Raw genomic sequence first — 15500 nt, 5'->3', positions numbered from 1 at the left:
ATACCATGGTCCAGCCCAACACACTCAGGCAAAGTTGTTTGTGACAAAGTGAGATGCTCAGGTCCACATCATAAAAACACGAAGACTTATATTTCTGTTTCTTTCCAAACATATGAGCAATCTGACTAAATAACTGTGTTTGTATTTGCACTTAACCCAATGTATAATGTTTACCAGTTCAAAGCTTTAGATACCTTTGTAGTAGATGCCATACGAATGCAAGAGCAATTAGATAATATAGTGACCGATTCCAGCTGGAGTAGCTCTCAGAAGGCTGAACCCCACATCCAAGGTCACACAGGCATGGCCATGGACTTGAATTCACAACTGCAGTCTGATGCCCTCACCAAAATATTAACTGTGATCAAAGAAGTGATCAGACTTTTTAGCAAGGCCTGTTGTGACAGGACAGGGAGCAATGGTTTTGAACTAAGGGAGGGCAGATTTAGACTGGATTTAAGAAAGAAATTTTTTACAATGAGGGTGGTGAGGCACTGGCACAGGTTGCCCAGAGAGGTGGTGGATGCCCCATCCCTGGAAACATTCAAGCTCAAGTTGGATGGGGCTCTGAGCAACCTGATCTAGTTAAAGATGTCCCTGCTCTTGCAGGGGGGTTGGACTAGATGGCCTTTAAAGGTCCCTTCCAATCCAAAGCATTCTATGATTCTAAGTACCGTGCTGTGCAACATGCCTCAGATGGGACCATAGCCTTTGCCTGCCTTTTACAATCCATGCTATTTCACCTTGAATACTGAATCCCTTCTTTATTTCTGTGTACGTGTATATGATTTAAAAATTGGACAAAAAAGCTAATTTTCACCTATTTAAAGTTTATTGTGTTTCTCACACAGCAGTATGTAGAGATATTTTTATATGAACAGCATCTATGTATCTGGGTACAGAATATAAATAGATATGTGGAATAGATATGAACCTAACCCAGTTTAGCCCTCAGCTACTCTGATTTGATGGAACATTAGCCAGCCTCAAGTAAGCTCAGAAGCCATTAAATTGGATTTTTATGCTGTATACCACATTTTTCAGTTCTAATCGTTTTGGTCAGCAGCATAGCTTAGTGATGCAGCTCAGATCAATCCCTGTCACACGTAGACGTGATTTGATCAATATAGCTTCCACTTTAACTTAACCCTTTTACAGCTGTCTGGTGGAAAAAAAGTAATTAATTTGAAATGCTCCAATTTTTCTAGCTCATGAGAATTTACACTATGTCTCTCTCTGCATTTTGTATCTAATCGGATCTGTCTGTCATGCCAGCAGTGATGAAATTCATGTGAAAAATTGTGAATCTGTGTGATAAATTATATTTTCCAGGCTTCTTTGCCTGCTTTACTTGCCCTCTGTTTACCAAGCCACCTTTTTCAATAGTGCAGACCTATGGGTCAGATTTCCTTATACCCTTTGTTTTAAATGGAAATGAAGTGGCGAAGGAACATAACGTTCCTGAAACATCACTTTCTTTCTGTCCCTCACTGTGAATCACAGAATCCCTCTGCTTCCACTGGACACTCCCAAACCAGGACTCCATACTCCAAAGTTCAAAAAGAAAATATCCAGGCTTGACTAGTTCTGACCTTGGCTGAACTGCAAGGTTAAAAACTCAACAGGTTTATTCATACTGATTCCTATGACCGTGTGATTTTTGTATACATTGCCAGCTAGCAACTTATTTGTATCTTAGGTGTTGGGGCTTTTGCATAGTGCTTAGGGAGAGCTGAGCCTGGAATATCTGTAAGTCGGCACTTGAACGTGTGCTTGTGCATTAGCTATAGGGAGAGCCTGACTTTGATAATGAGGATTGAGCCAGGACATCCCTGTGAATGCAGACGTATGCTCTGAGCTCCAATGCCTTGTGACATGGTGTCTTTCACCTTTGCCAAAGAGGTCCTTTCCATCTTTGTGTTGGGTCCCAAAACTTACCTGTAATCCCAGGAGATTCTGCTTTCCCTGTTGCCTGTGGTCAGACACGTACATAAATGCATTCACAGTGAAGCTGCTTGCAGATTTCACTAGTTTTGGCTGTGCTCCCTTCCTGTATCCTCAGCTGCCCAGTTACTGCACCATTCGGAAGTTCTCTTCTTTCCCTAGGAAAATCTGAACCTGGCCCTGAACTCTGCTTCAGCCATTGGGTGCCATGTTGTTAACATTGGAGCTGAAGACTTAAAAGAAGGGAAACCTTACCTGGTTTTGGGTCTTTTATGGCAAGTCATCAAAATTGGACTCTTTGCCGACATAGAGATCAGCAGGAACGAAGGTATGTATGGCTCTTCATTTCAGTGCTCTACTGTTATCACTGAACAGTCTTTAGGATAAAGCTCTTTTAAAAAAATTCTTAATTCAATTTTTTCTTCAAGTATTTGTTGCCTGTCTTCTTGACTGCTCTAATTTCCCTTGCTCTTCACAAGTTCCAGCACTCCAAAGTCCAAGGCTGTGTGTAGGCTTGTATGTGCAGAGCCGATTTCATGCTCATTGGGCCAGGAATGATGGTCTACATGCAGGTATATCGGTGTTTTGACAGTAAATCTGAGATAAGGAAATGCTACACTGCATTCAGGAAGCTTTGCTCTTTTCTTGCTCTTGATTGCCAAACATCTCCTCTTTCTTTGTGAAATCAGAATTATAGGATCACAGAATAATTTAGGCTGGAAGGAACCTCTGGAGGTCCACCCTGGAGGTCCTCTGGTTCAGCCATCCGACTACCCACTTACAGCAATACCGGTCTCAAGGTTAGATGAGGTTACTCAGGGCATTTTCCAGTGGTCTCTGGGCAGCCTGTTCCAGAGCCCAGCCACTCTTGCTGTGAAATTTTTTTCTTATATCTAGTTGGAATTTCCCTTCCTGCACCTTGTAACTGTAACTTCTCATCCTTTTGTTGTGCATACTGGGAAAATACAGCTCTGGCCCCTCTGTAAGTGTTGAAGACAATACTTGTTCCCCTCTCAGACCTCTTTCCAGGCTAAACAAACCCAGTTTTCTCATCCTCTTCTCATATATCACATACTCCAGCCCAACCATCTTGGTCTCCCTCCACTAAACTTGCTGCAGTTTGTCAATGTCTCTCTTGTACTGGGGAGCCCCAAACTGGACACAGCACTCCAGACGTGTCTCACCAATGCCAAAATTCTCCATGAAATAGCTTCAGCATGAGGCTGTGGGTGTGTAGTCCACACAAGGTCCACACGGCACCTCATCTTGCTGCTTTGTTCCCTGCTCAACCAACAGTGACACTTCTTTCCTCCGGTTACCATGCAGGTGTTACCTTCATTGCTTCACCCCTTGCACATTTCTATCCCTTTCATAGCCAGAGCCACCAGTTTCCAGAGTTCCCAGTTCCCATTCCTTTGTAGGTAGCCTTACCCTGCTTAATAGCTATTTTTCCCTTTCTGGTATTTTCTCCTTCACGTCTCATCTCAGACTTCAGTTTGTCAGGGTAGACAAGCCAAGATCATTCTGACTTGTTTTCAGGTTCTCTGCTTCCCTGATAACCCTTCTCTGCAGCTGTTCCAGGTGAAATTCCCCTTTCTTGAATATGGGACACTGTATTTCCAATGAGCTCTCATGAACATGTAGTACCAAGGCAGTAATACATCCCAACATCTATGGGAAATACCTGGGATGCACTAATATCATGTTTGGTTTTCCCCTGATCGTATCACATGGTGGCTCAGAGTAGCTCAGAAGACATCTAATACACTCAAGTTGTTCTCATCCTCTGTTCGTATAAGCTTCCAGCTAACAGCAGTTATTCATATTAATTCCCTAGTGAATGTCTTGAACATGGCACTATTAAATTACATTCCATTTTTATTACTGCCATCTAGTTCTTTCTGTCTGATTTCCTGACTGTCCTCTGTATTGAGTATGCCACCTAGTGAATATCATCATCAAATTTTTAGCACATTGCTAGTATTTGTGCCAAGTTAATTGATGCAAAAAAAGAGAAAACATTAATCCAAAAATCAATCCATGATCAACTCCACAAGAATCCTTCTTCCAGCCTACTTCTTTCAGTGTTAACATTGTTCTCTTCATAAAATCCACTGTCTACTTTCAAATGCTTCTATTATCTCCTTCTGGTTCAGTTTAACCCCATAGCACCCTATATCAAATTATCTATGGAACTCCAGATATAGTAGGTCTCCACTGTTTCCTTTATGTAGCAAATCCATTTTTCTTTCAAGGAATGACAAAAGATATTGGAAGGAGATCAGAGCAGTGTGACACACTCTCCCTTTTTATCACATTAACAATTAGTTTCCATGTTACTAGTTGTTCTTTTCAAAACTTGTTCTAAAGCGTTTCATGCTGCAGAGATCAGCTGAACATCCTGCAGTTGCAAGGGTCGATCCTTCCCTCCTGCCTCTTCCCCCTTTTATGAACAAAACTACTATGTTAATTTTTCTATATAAATAGGGTATCTTCTCCAATTGACAGATGAGTTAACCCTACTGGCCCATGAGCCCATGAAGTCATGTGCAAGTTCTTCAGAATACCTGTGTGGAACCAGTTTCAGTGTGAAGGTTACTGAGATTTCTTTCATCTAAGCTGCAGAAAATCTGTGTTCATTTTTTCATTCCCATCTTGCCCCTGTGCTCAGCATCATCATCTTTTCATTAAGATCCGAGGGAAGGAAATCGGGTAGTTCTTAGACCACACTGAAATTGTCTTGCATTTGCATATGATCCACTACTAGATCCACAACTAACAGCCTTGTCCCCATTTTATTGATGAGACCCTTTTTATGTTTATGTCCTCTGTCATGCTAACCCAGCTTGAATTTTGGTGACACTTTGGTTGCTAACTTTTAGAAACTCGGGTAGCAAAATGTGTAAGAGAGAAAATAGTTATACGTTCTCCTCTACAAGTATTCACAACCTCATTCTTTTTTTTTTTCCCTTGCTTAGCCTTGATCGCTCTTCTGAGAGAAGGAGAGAGCCTGGAGGATCTGATGAAGTTGTCTCCAGAGGAACTGCTGCTGAGGTGGGCAAACTATCACCTGGAGAATGCAGGATGCAACAAAGTCAACAACTTCAGCTCAGACATCAAGGTATGAGAAACACTGACCATCAATAGCAAAACAGCAGCTCCACACCCAAATCCCTGTCCTCCAAACAGGGACTGTGCACTGAAACAATCCAAGCAGCTGAGACTGCTCTGCCAAATACATGGAGCTGGGTACATAAAATCATTTTAGTGGGGTTTACCTTCCCGCTCAGCAGTATTCCTCCTCCTCCCGACCTCCCAGTCATCACTGCCAGCCCCAGCACACCAAATGCCTGGGGAAGGAATGGCTGCTGGCTCTGGACAGGGCATACGGACTCTAGCACTGCATTTTCAGTTCCCTGCCTCTGTTGCTCTCCTCCTTCCTCAATGTCCTTAAATGCCTCTTGACCTGGCTTTGGTTTGGAAAAGGCTGGACCTTACCCAGACATGTAACTAGGTGTAGGGGAAGAGGATGGGGCTCTTCCAATTCCCCCACTTGATCTTTCCTTCAGTACAGCACCTGGGTTATGCGCTTCTCTGTCCCAACCTTTGCTATAACCCTGCATGCACTTACCTGCAAGTTTTAATTCAGTGGGACTATTCAAAATAATATAGCTAGACGAGGAGGCACTCGCGGGGATGGGCCTCTAGTCTGTGCAGCATATGTCACGTGCTTGGGACTTCATGGGCTTGTGGGTGCAGATTTCAGCAGAGCTTTCTCTGTAGGACCTTCATTCTTTCTAGACAGATGTATTTGAACCTCAGTGGTGCACACTGATGAGTTTCAGACACGAAAGCTACAGTGTGAGGCCCAGCCGGCATCCCAGCAGGGATGCTGTAGGGGGGTAGGCTGTAGAGGGTATATCAGGGAGGGTGTCTGGGCTGGCTTCCAGGCAAGCCAGGGGCTGGCTGGCACACCGACCTCACCAGCCACGACCTGACCTGCCCGCTCTCAGCATAGCATGGGAAAAGCCCTGCTCCAGAGATGCCTGGTTGGAGCCTTCACCAGAGACTGAAGCATGAAAAATCATTTACCGTGACTTACTTGATATACAGAAAAAAACACCAGGGAAGGCAACAGGAGTGTCTGAGAGTCACATTCGACAATACAATTTTTATTGTAACAGATTTTTGGTTCACTGGGTGGAGGTGACTGGAGAATACCCATGAAAGGGAAGGGAATGGAGTCTTTCCCATCTTTCTGCAGGCTGGGATAGAGGACTATAATGCAACTGATTAAATCCTATCTGCAATTGAAAGATAAATCGCACTTACCATATTTACAGTTGGAAAATAAGGCGCCTGTTTACCTCTCAGAGGCCAAGACTTCAGCCTTTACAGCCATTCTCTAATTAAGTGTGTCTCCCCACCTCGCAGATGTATAAGATTTAAAATAATTCAGGTAATCTGCTTTATATTTTGAAGAGTATTAGTTGGGTTAGTTAGTCAAGTCCCTAGACACTGACATGTAGCTTTATTTTCAGTTCTTTGAGTTATTTCTGAAGTGAGATTAATATTTTCCACACATGGAAGCAACATTACATTTCATAAAAGATTAAAGACACAACATGTTAAATCCTTGTCTTGTTCCTGCCCTTTTGCCTGAAAACTGCTGATACTATTGTCCGTTTTAACTTTTGTCCTTGAAAACTATGCTTTCTCTTCCATAACTATTCCAGCGTTGCTTTGAAATCCGCTTTAAACATCTGCTTTCTCCTTCTGCATTTTCTTTTATTAAATGCTCAGCAGCCTGACTTCTACAGCATTATAAAGGTATGCACTTTCTTATCTCTAATTTAATGTTCAGATTAAGTCAATTCTAATACCTCTTTGTTGTTGCTGTCCCTTTTGTAAGTGCAACACACAGCATTTTGTCTCGTGCATTGAGCGTTCTGCACAGCAGCATATATATATTGGCTTAGGGAAGAAACAGATCTGGCAAATACAGCATAAAGTAGGAATTGCTAAGTGCTTCCAGCTTAATTAATTTAATTATGTAGCCCAATGACTGATGTAATAAAAATGAAGCATGCAGGCACATTGTTCAGGGGAGCACTCGCATGCAAAACCTGAGCTTTAGATGTAATTTTTCCTCCCTTTAATTTCTCTGTCTGTCACAGGACTCAAGAGCTTATTACCATTTGCTGAACCAAGTTGCCCCCAAGGGAGATGAAGAAGGCATTCCGGCTATTACTATTGACATGTCAGGATTAAGGGTAAGATGAGATAAGTTTAGAGTAAACGCCGATATTTTCTGTCTGTTACTTGCATTGCTGGCCAACACAGAGTTGCACTGGGATGCCAGAACAAGCAAACTCTTTTTAGCATTGCAACATGATCTTGTATTTCAGAAATCAAAGCTTTCAGAGAATTTAATTATGTGTTTTGCCTTTCATTAGATACTATCGCTGAAACTTTAACAACCATTAAACCACACTGATAAACTACTAACGTGTAACAAGTATATTTAAATACATTTATTTGGGAATTTCACCAAACCATCCCCTTTTATATGGAATATAACTGTAAAAGCAATATGGTGAGATGGCTGGATTGTAGGTAAAGCCCATTTGAAAACTCAGACCTGCCCTTACTAAAAATGGGAAAGGAAATAGCTATAAATCTGGCAAGGACCTGCTTTAACAGCCCCACACCTAGCTCCACACGCGGAGACCCCAAGTGGGTCTTGCGTGCAGTGCCAGGTGGTGGGGTGAGGCTGATGGCCCCGTCTTCTGCTGGCGCAGGAGAAGGATGATGTCCAGCGAGCGGAGTGCATGCTGCAGCAGGCGGAGCGGCTGGGCTGCCGGCAGTTCGTCACGGCCACCGACGTCGTCCGGGGGAACCCAAAGCTAAACTTGGCTTTCATTGCCAACTTGTTCAACAAATACCCTGCCCTGCATAAGCCAGAGAACCAGGACATTGACTGGAGCTCTATTGAAGGTAAGGAAAATGCAAATAAAGGATGTTTCTGGCCACCTGTGCCACGGTATTCCCAGCTCTGAGTTGATGGTATGTTAACCTAACCTTATGTCCTTCAGACATACATTCACTGCACCGTTAGCACAGGCAGCCTTGAGAAAGGGCGGCTGCTCTTTACCTGCATGTAGCTTCTGGTATTTTGGTGGTCTGTTCTGTGGATAGCACACATTAAAAGACAAAAATGTTTGTGAGATGTCTGAACCAGTATGGACTATTGAGCATGCTTGTTAGTTGAAATTAGAGTTGATCTCGCACTCCCTTAATTGAGAATATAATTTAAAAATCAGATCTTGCATAAACCTGCTGCCTGCTTGCTCTGGGTTGGGGTCAGGACCACCATTGTATGCATCATATGGATCATGTGCTGAGCTTCAGGTCCTTCTTTCTCAGCCTCATAGTGAAACTGTTCATGCTAGGGCACAGGCTGTTCTTGAATTCTTGAAGGCATTTCAAGGCCAATCTGCCTAAATACTATAATATATAGGGCATGAAGAAATATTACATGCTGCACTGTGCTCTCTTATTTCACATGTCAACCAGTGTCTCCTTCTGTTTATGGTTCAGTGCACTGTAAATTCTGAGTTATGGTTTCATCACAAGACATTTATTTTACTGGAGTGTTGTGTTTTGCAGGCCTGTTGATTGATGTATCTGTTGTTTTAGGTGAGACAAGGGAAGAGAGGACGTTCAGGAACTGGATGAACTCCCTGGGTGTTAATCCACGTGTAAATCACTTATATAGGTAAGAGGAAATATTACACTTCCTTCAGATGATAAATACAGCCAGCAAATTGTTTACAAAAACATAAAAACTTTTGGACCTTATAAGAATACATGCTGCTTTTTTTTTTTTAGGAAACTAGGTTTACCTCTACTATTAATTTAGTGGGGTTCCTTTCCTCTGTTCTTTGGACAATGATATATCTTTTTTATTGTTTTCAGTGACCTGTCAGATGCCTTGGTTATCTTCCAGCTCTATGAAAAGATCAAAGTGCCAGTAGACTGGAACAGAGTGAACAAACCACCATATCCTAAACTGGGTGGCAACATGAAGAAGGTACAAAAAGCTGGAATAGCTCTAGTAGCGATGCTTTATCCTCAAAGGATGTCTATATAATTTTAAACAGCAATGTGGGCACTTGTGTTGTTCTCAAGTCCCAAGTACAGCACACTTTTTGTGATTTTGAGTTTTTGTCTAGTCAGTGAATAATTTTTCATCCTGAAAAAGAAACATACATTTGACTCACTGGCTCTGTTGACAGGTGAGCAATCTTTGTAAAGTAGAAAGACTTGACACCTTTGTGTCAATATTTAAAAACTGTATTTGCAGACCACTTTTGCTACTGTCTTAGTCACCAATTATAATGCATCTTCACCATGAGTCATATGGCACCAGCTTAATTGCAGCTGTTTGGATCACTGCCCTCCACATCAAATGAAGACAGTGATGATAAGCATTCTTGACCAGATGCCTCAAGAACCGATCACAGAGTTGCTGCTAAATACAAAGCTTTTCCCCAGCTATCTGGATGAGTAATTCCATCCAGTTAGGCCAGAGTGATTAACTGACCTAAAATATTGACTGGGACACTAATCCTTTGTCTCAGTGCAATGCCATGATGCTGGAGGTACCCATGAGCCATAGGTTCATATATTCCAGGGAAATCTGTTTTTCAGGCCCTGATGATGAAGTATAACATTTCCTTCTATGTTAACTGTTTACTGTGGTATTTTTGGGATGGAACTGGCTGCTGGTAGTGAAACAGCTGTATTATCACAGAGCCCCAAAGCTCCTGTTTGACCAGGAGGATCTGGGCTAAGTGATCCAAAGAATTTAAACTAAGAGTGTCTCGTCTTCGTTTGCCCTATATTTTTGAACTGCACTAATTGACCCTGTCATTAACAGCTTGAAAACTGCAACTATGCAGTGGAACTGGGAAAGAATCAAGCCAAATTTTCCCTTGTTGGCATCGCTGGGCAAGATCTGAATGAAGGAAACCGTACGCTCACGCTGGCCTTAATCTGGCAGTTGATGAGAAGGTATGGCAGTCAGACACAAACTTCAGAGTGTTTTGGTATATTCAGTTTGCATTGTAATAGTTTTCTGATGCTATCACTGAGAAGGCTCTACAGGCTACAGCTTTCTCACTCCTCTGTTTGCACTTATATGCAAAGACAGAGTAACCTTTTGCTCACTCCTAGTTAGGGATGCGATCAGGAAGCACATTATCTTGTGGGCAAGGCCATTAGAGTCAGCTCATGCAGAAGATTATTATTGTCACTATCTGTATAGCAGGAATAAATGTTCATTGCATGGAAGAGAGAAAAAGAAGTTGAAAGGTCTCTGTATCAGGGAATGGAGAGAACGTACTAGAAACAAGGAATTGATGCAGAAGTTTTGTAATCTGCTACCTGAAACAGATGCAACTCAGTAGCTCTCTCCACTTTAATGTAATTCTCTGTGTGTGTGTGTTTGCATGTATGTTTAAGAGCTCCATAATTGGCTGTAAAGAGACCCAGTGGTTAGGAACTGAATACAGACTACATTCAGTCTATAAAGCAAGGTATAGGTTTATCAGGCAGGTAGTTAATCTAGGGATGTGATGATTACTTGCCATCAGTTTGGGATGTCTTTCTAAGGTGTATGCTGACATATAAGCAAAATATTCCAGGCTTGTGTTTATGTAGAAGGTCAGTCTTAGATGAGCATAACAGTTCCCTTCTGGCCTTAAAGTCAGTGCTTATTTTTTAAGCACTGTGAGAATAAGTCATTTACACTGACATCCACTAAGAGGGACCTTGTAGGAATTTTGAGTATCAAAACCTTTTGACACTCCCAAAACAGTGATTAGGGAACTGGGGGTGAACTAGACCCAATAAAAGAATTAGCATTTTATAATATAATTCATATATATATACTGTGAGTGTGTGGGAAGCAGGGGAATATCAGGTTTAAGATGACTTTTGGGGTGATCCCAGTCAAGCTGCACATGTACAGGATGGTTCTGAGGTTATGGTAGACTCTGAGCAAATGCAGGTATCCTGGCTTCCCTCTTAAGGTACACCCTGAATATCCTTGAAGACATTGGTGGTGGAGAGAAGGTCAATGATGAAATCATTGTCAGCTGGGTCAATGAAACACTGACTGCAGCTGGGAAGGATTCAACCATCTCCAGTTTCAAGGTACAGTTTTTTGTTGGAAGTCTCTGCTTAGGAATCTCATTCAGTGTGTTTGTGTGTATGTTATATACATTGCCTGTATATAGATCTATATACACATATACATGCACACAATATATTATGATACCATTAACTACATAGTTTGATTATTTTTCATTCCCTTTTAAAGGCACGTTCAGATATAGAGATTTTATTCAAGGAGCTTTATTATGAAAAGGTAACAGAAACGTGATATGAACATAACAGGAAACACCTTGATGCCAGTTTGATATGGGAAATCAAAGTATGGAGCCAGGAATGATGACTGGAATTAAGCAAGAACTGCTGTGCTGTTGATTATTAAATGTCAGCAATTACAAATTACAGTATTAAAAAGAACAATAGCAATACTTTTAGAATATGGTAGTACCATTCAGGGGTAGTGCCCTATTTTGCAAGGCACCTTTAAACACCGAGACGGTCCAATTCCAGAGAGCTTCCGATTTTGCTAACACATCTGAGACACTTCCCAAGCTGGGGAACATTCAGTGGATGTAAATCAGCAGTTTGCACCAGGCGAGGACAGATCCATCAGACTTCACGTAATGAGCTCAGAAGTCACACAGCTGGTCCCCCTCGCACCTCCCATCAGTAGACGTGTATCAATGTCATCTCCCCACAGGAAGCAAATTCACTAGCCCAGCACCCCATCTTTTGATTTAATGATGTCTCATCCATTGGGGGAAAAAAAAAACCCTTGAAAGGGTTCTTAGTCTGCCTTAGATGAAAAATGATGCTAAGCAGCCATTTGTGAAGATCTAAATGGTATTTGACTGAGCTGTCCATTGCTCTTGAGCCTAGACTTTAGCTTTGTGGGAGATCTGTCATCCTGTTCTTGCATCTAATGGTATTTTTCATCTATGCAGGATAGCAAAATCAGCACCAGCATGCCAGTCCTGGATCTCATTGATGCCATTCAACCAGGATCAATCAAATATGACCTCTTGAAAACAGAGGACCTGAATGATGAGGAGAAACTAAATAATGCTAAGTACGTTCGTGCGAAGTGACACTTAACACGAGTTACCTGCTCAGGCTTGCCTGACTCTGTCTTTGAAAACTGCTCTGCTGTCATTCTCATCTGGCACAACCTCAACTGAGAGCTACCTCCAGAGTTAGAAGCATGAAGGCTAGGAGTTAGGCAGTAAAAAAGACTATCAATGGAAATGAAGTGTGTAATGTTATAATTCCTGCTTTATAATTCCCTTGAAGGGATCAAAATCACTTGGCTTCACAAGCTCCTATTTTCTCTTATTAAATTTAAAATTCTTTCAGAGATCAGGGAACAACGCCAACAATAGTGAGCGATGGAAACCAGTGATTAGAGGTCATGATACTTCTTCAGTCACATACAGGTGGAACAAGGGCATATTTAAGAGAGAAGGGGGAGGACAGGATTTGTGCCTGAAAAACTGGTTTTATGGATGTGGATATTGATTTTTTTTCCTGAGTGCAAACCTTTTCCTAGCAGAGAGCCAATCCTGGGGGCACCTCCCTTTCCTTTCAGAGTTATACAGATCACCTACCGGTCTGATCATCAGTTTAGCTTCTCCTTTGCTATGTGGCAACTACAAAAGAGAAAAGGATGACTGTACGGCAATCAGAGCTGCCATCATTTCTCTAAAGACTTTTCCCACTGTTCTTTTTCCCTTCCATTTCCTACCATCTGTTTTCTTTCTTTCCTTGCAAGCCTACGTGTGCTTCTCTCCATACTTAATTTCTTCATCCCTCTGCTGATGTTTTCCTCTTTTTCGCTCCCTTTCTCCTCCCTCCTCCGCAACATGTTTCTCTGCATTTTTGGGAGAATTTCACAAACATATGTGCTCTGCAGTGGGAAGAACCTGGAATTCTCTAGCTTTTTTCATTAAAAAATAGAGAGACATGACCACTGGAGAACAGCCAGTAGCCATGCAACAGTGCACTCTGAGGAGGGAGATGGGAAGGAAGGTCAGCTTGCAGGTTCTGGGTACGACTCAAGCAGAAGAGAAGTCCCTGAATGTTGATTTTCCAACAACACTGATCTCCACCAGCACTGGCCTTCTGCTTTCCATCCTCATGAATTTGTTTATGTGCAAAGACTGAGCAGCAGAGATCGAGGGGGAGCAAGACCAGAATGGCTGCTTGTTAGGATAATCTTTCAGGGGATGGGAGACTAAATGTTTCATACCAGACTTTGACCTGCAGTCTCCCATGCTGCAGGTAATCAGTGCTCTCACTATCAGGGAATACACTCTACCTTTTACTAGAAATTAGTTCTTTATGAACTTGTCTCATACATTCCTATAGAAAAGTGTAATTTTGATGAATCAGTAAGAAGGTTCCCAACCCACTCTGGTACTGATCATGTAAAAAACTTCTTAGCAGAGGGAATATTAATGCTACTGCACTAATTTATTTATTTGTTTTGTTTTTTCACCCCTGCAATGCAGATATGCGATCTCTATGGCAAGAAAAATTGGAGCAAGAGTCTATGCCCTTCCAGAAGACCTGGTTGAAGTAAAACCCAAAATGGTCATGACAGTGTTTGCTTGCCTTATGGGAAAAGGCATGAAGAAAGTTTAAAGCACAAAAGACTTGTACTGATGCCTGGTATTCACTCTTTTGATTCCCTCAAACTGGATGCTCTTCTCCGTATCAAGGAAATATGCAGGGTGCTCATGCTTTTAAGGCATGAATGTTATACACGGTTCCAGGTCATACAAAAGTTGTGTATCCACGTGTATGCAGGAAATGTTTTGTTTTGAATAGTAGTATGTGCTTGATTTATTTGCCTTATTTTCCACTTCGCTAGATGTAACCATTTCATATTCCTGAGTAAGTTTTCAATAATGAGGCCTATACATATCCTTTTATTAATGGATACCAGGGTTTCCTGTCAGAGGTCACCTGGAGATTTTTGTTTTGGGAGGTACAGACAGCTTTTAGGATTATGAAATGTTATATACTGCTTCTGCCTGAAAATGTCTTCATGCTTCTGGTAGCATTTCTGCCATACTTTCCTTCAGTTTGCACCCAGGATAACAAAAGGGGTTTCCCCAAGCCAATGCAAGTATTAGCGACTATATTTTTGGAACGGTACTATCCTCTTAGCAAATTCTTGTGGAAAGAGAGAAGTGCTTGGAGTCTGCTATGTTTTGCTGGTATATGAACTGAGCAGTACTTTTCCCTGCAAGTTATGCCTCTGCCGTCAGTGGCATTACTCACAGAGTACATTACTACTCACTGAAAAAAACTTACCGTAACCTGGTCCTCCAAGAACATGCAAACTCTGGAACCTTTGCAAGAAATGCTCTCCAAAGGATAATTCATTTTTATGTCATAATATGCTTAAAACATAAGCAGATTGCAAAGCATGATAGAAATGAAAACGATGTTAATGAAACTAAGGGAATATACTCAGTTAGTAGCAATAGGATAAGAAGTGAACCAAAGGGACACAGAATGACATATTTATGTAGTGAATAAAAATTAAACTCTGTTAACTTTACAGACTTGCACTCAAAGGGCTGTGGCCCTGATTCAGGAGAGCATTTAAATGTGTGCTTGCATATGAAACACATACTAAAATGCTTCTCTGAACCCAGGCTGGGATCCTCAATGGAGTTAAATCAGCATAGCTTTGCGGCTAACAAGGCGCTGTCAATTTGCCTCAATCGAGGACCTAGCCCTGCCTGCAGATAGTCAGTGGGATATATTTGCACTGAATCTCTTCCTTGGCTTGAGTCATTTACTGTTCTGGCCTTTACATGGAATTTACTATGGTGAAATGCAGAAGGAGAGAATTTTGCCTTAATGCAATCCCATTGACACAGTCTCAGTTCCATCCCTCTCCACCTCCCTCCCCTCCAGCCCCTTCAGAATTGCCTTAATAAAGAACCAGTACTCAATGACATGAGAAGTCTCTCCAAATAAAATGTTCTATAAAGCCAAATGTGTAATCTTTGTTTTTAGTAATGCATCTGCATTACTAAATGGGAAGTGTATATCTTATAGCTGAAATAGGGAGAGATTAAAAAAAAAACCACTTTGGGCTCGCTAAGGATGTGTCTTCTATATTGTTATTGAAACCACAGATTGCAGAAGGCGGGAGGAATTATTTCCTAGGTCATCTCTGTACATGCCACTCTGAGACACTGCCAAAGACACTGTGCTGGCTGGACCTGCAACCTGACCCGCTACAATTTTGTCCATTCAGCGCAATACCCGTCATCCTTTTCCTTTGCTCGTATACCCTCAGACTTTGCTTTTTTATGTATTCTGCAATGCAAATGTGCCACTGGGTTTCTGTACTAAAGATCTGC

General features: G+C 41.8%; 1 protein-coding gene across 1 annotated transcript in view; it reads left to right on the top strand.

The window, feature by feature from the left end:
- Positions 1–15120, top strand: part of LCP1 (lymphocyte cytosolic protein 1) — a 30809-nt gene extending 15689 nt beyond the window's left edge. Inside the window, exons 7-16 of the mRNA XM_075489377.1 lie at positions 2107–2272; positions 4923–5065; positions 7122–7217; positions 7746–7941; positions 8644–8722; positions 8923–9037; positions 9887–10020; positions 11040–11163; positions 12066–12190; positions 13629–15120. Of these exons, the coding sequence (XP_075345492.1) occupies positions 2107–2272; positions 4923–5065; positions 7122–7217; positions 7746–7941; positions 8644–8722; positions 8923–9037; positions 9887–10020; positions 11040–11163; positions 12066–12190; positions 13629–13761 (1311 nt within the window). The 3' untranslated portion in view covers positions 13762–15120. The remainder of the gene's footprint in view (positions 1–2106; positions 2273–4922; positions 5066–7121; positions 7218–7745; positions 7942–8643; positions 8723–8922; positions 9038–9886; positions 10021–11039; positions 11164–12065; positions 12191–13628) is intronic.
- Positions 15121–15500: the final 380 nt, after the last annotated feature.

Source organism: Mycteria americana, chromosome 1 (genome assembly GCF_035582795.1).
Source record: "Mycteria americana isolate JAX WOST 10 ecotype Jacksonville Zoo and Gardens chromosome 1, USCA_MyAme_1.0, whole genome shotgun sequence".
NCBI lineage: Eukaryota > Metazoa > Chordata > Aves > Ciconiiformes > Ciconiidae > Mycteria > Mycteria americana.
The sequence above is the reverse complement of the archived record's forward strand: the minus strand, read 5'-3'. Positions and strand labels throughout refer to the sequence as shown.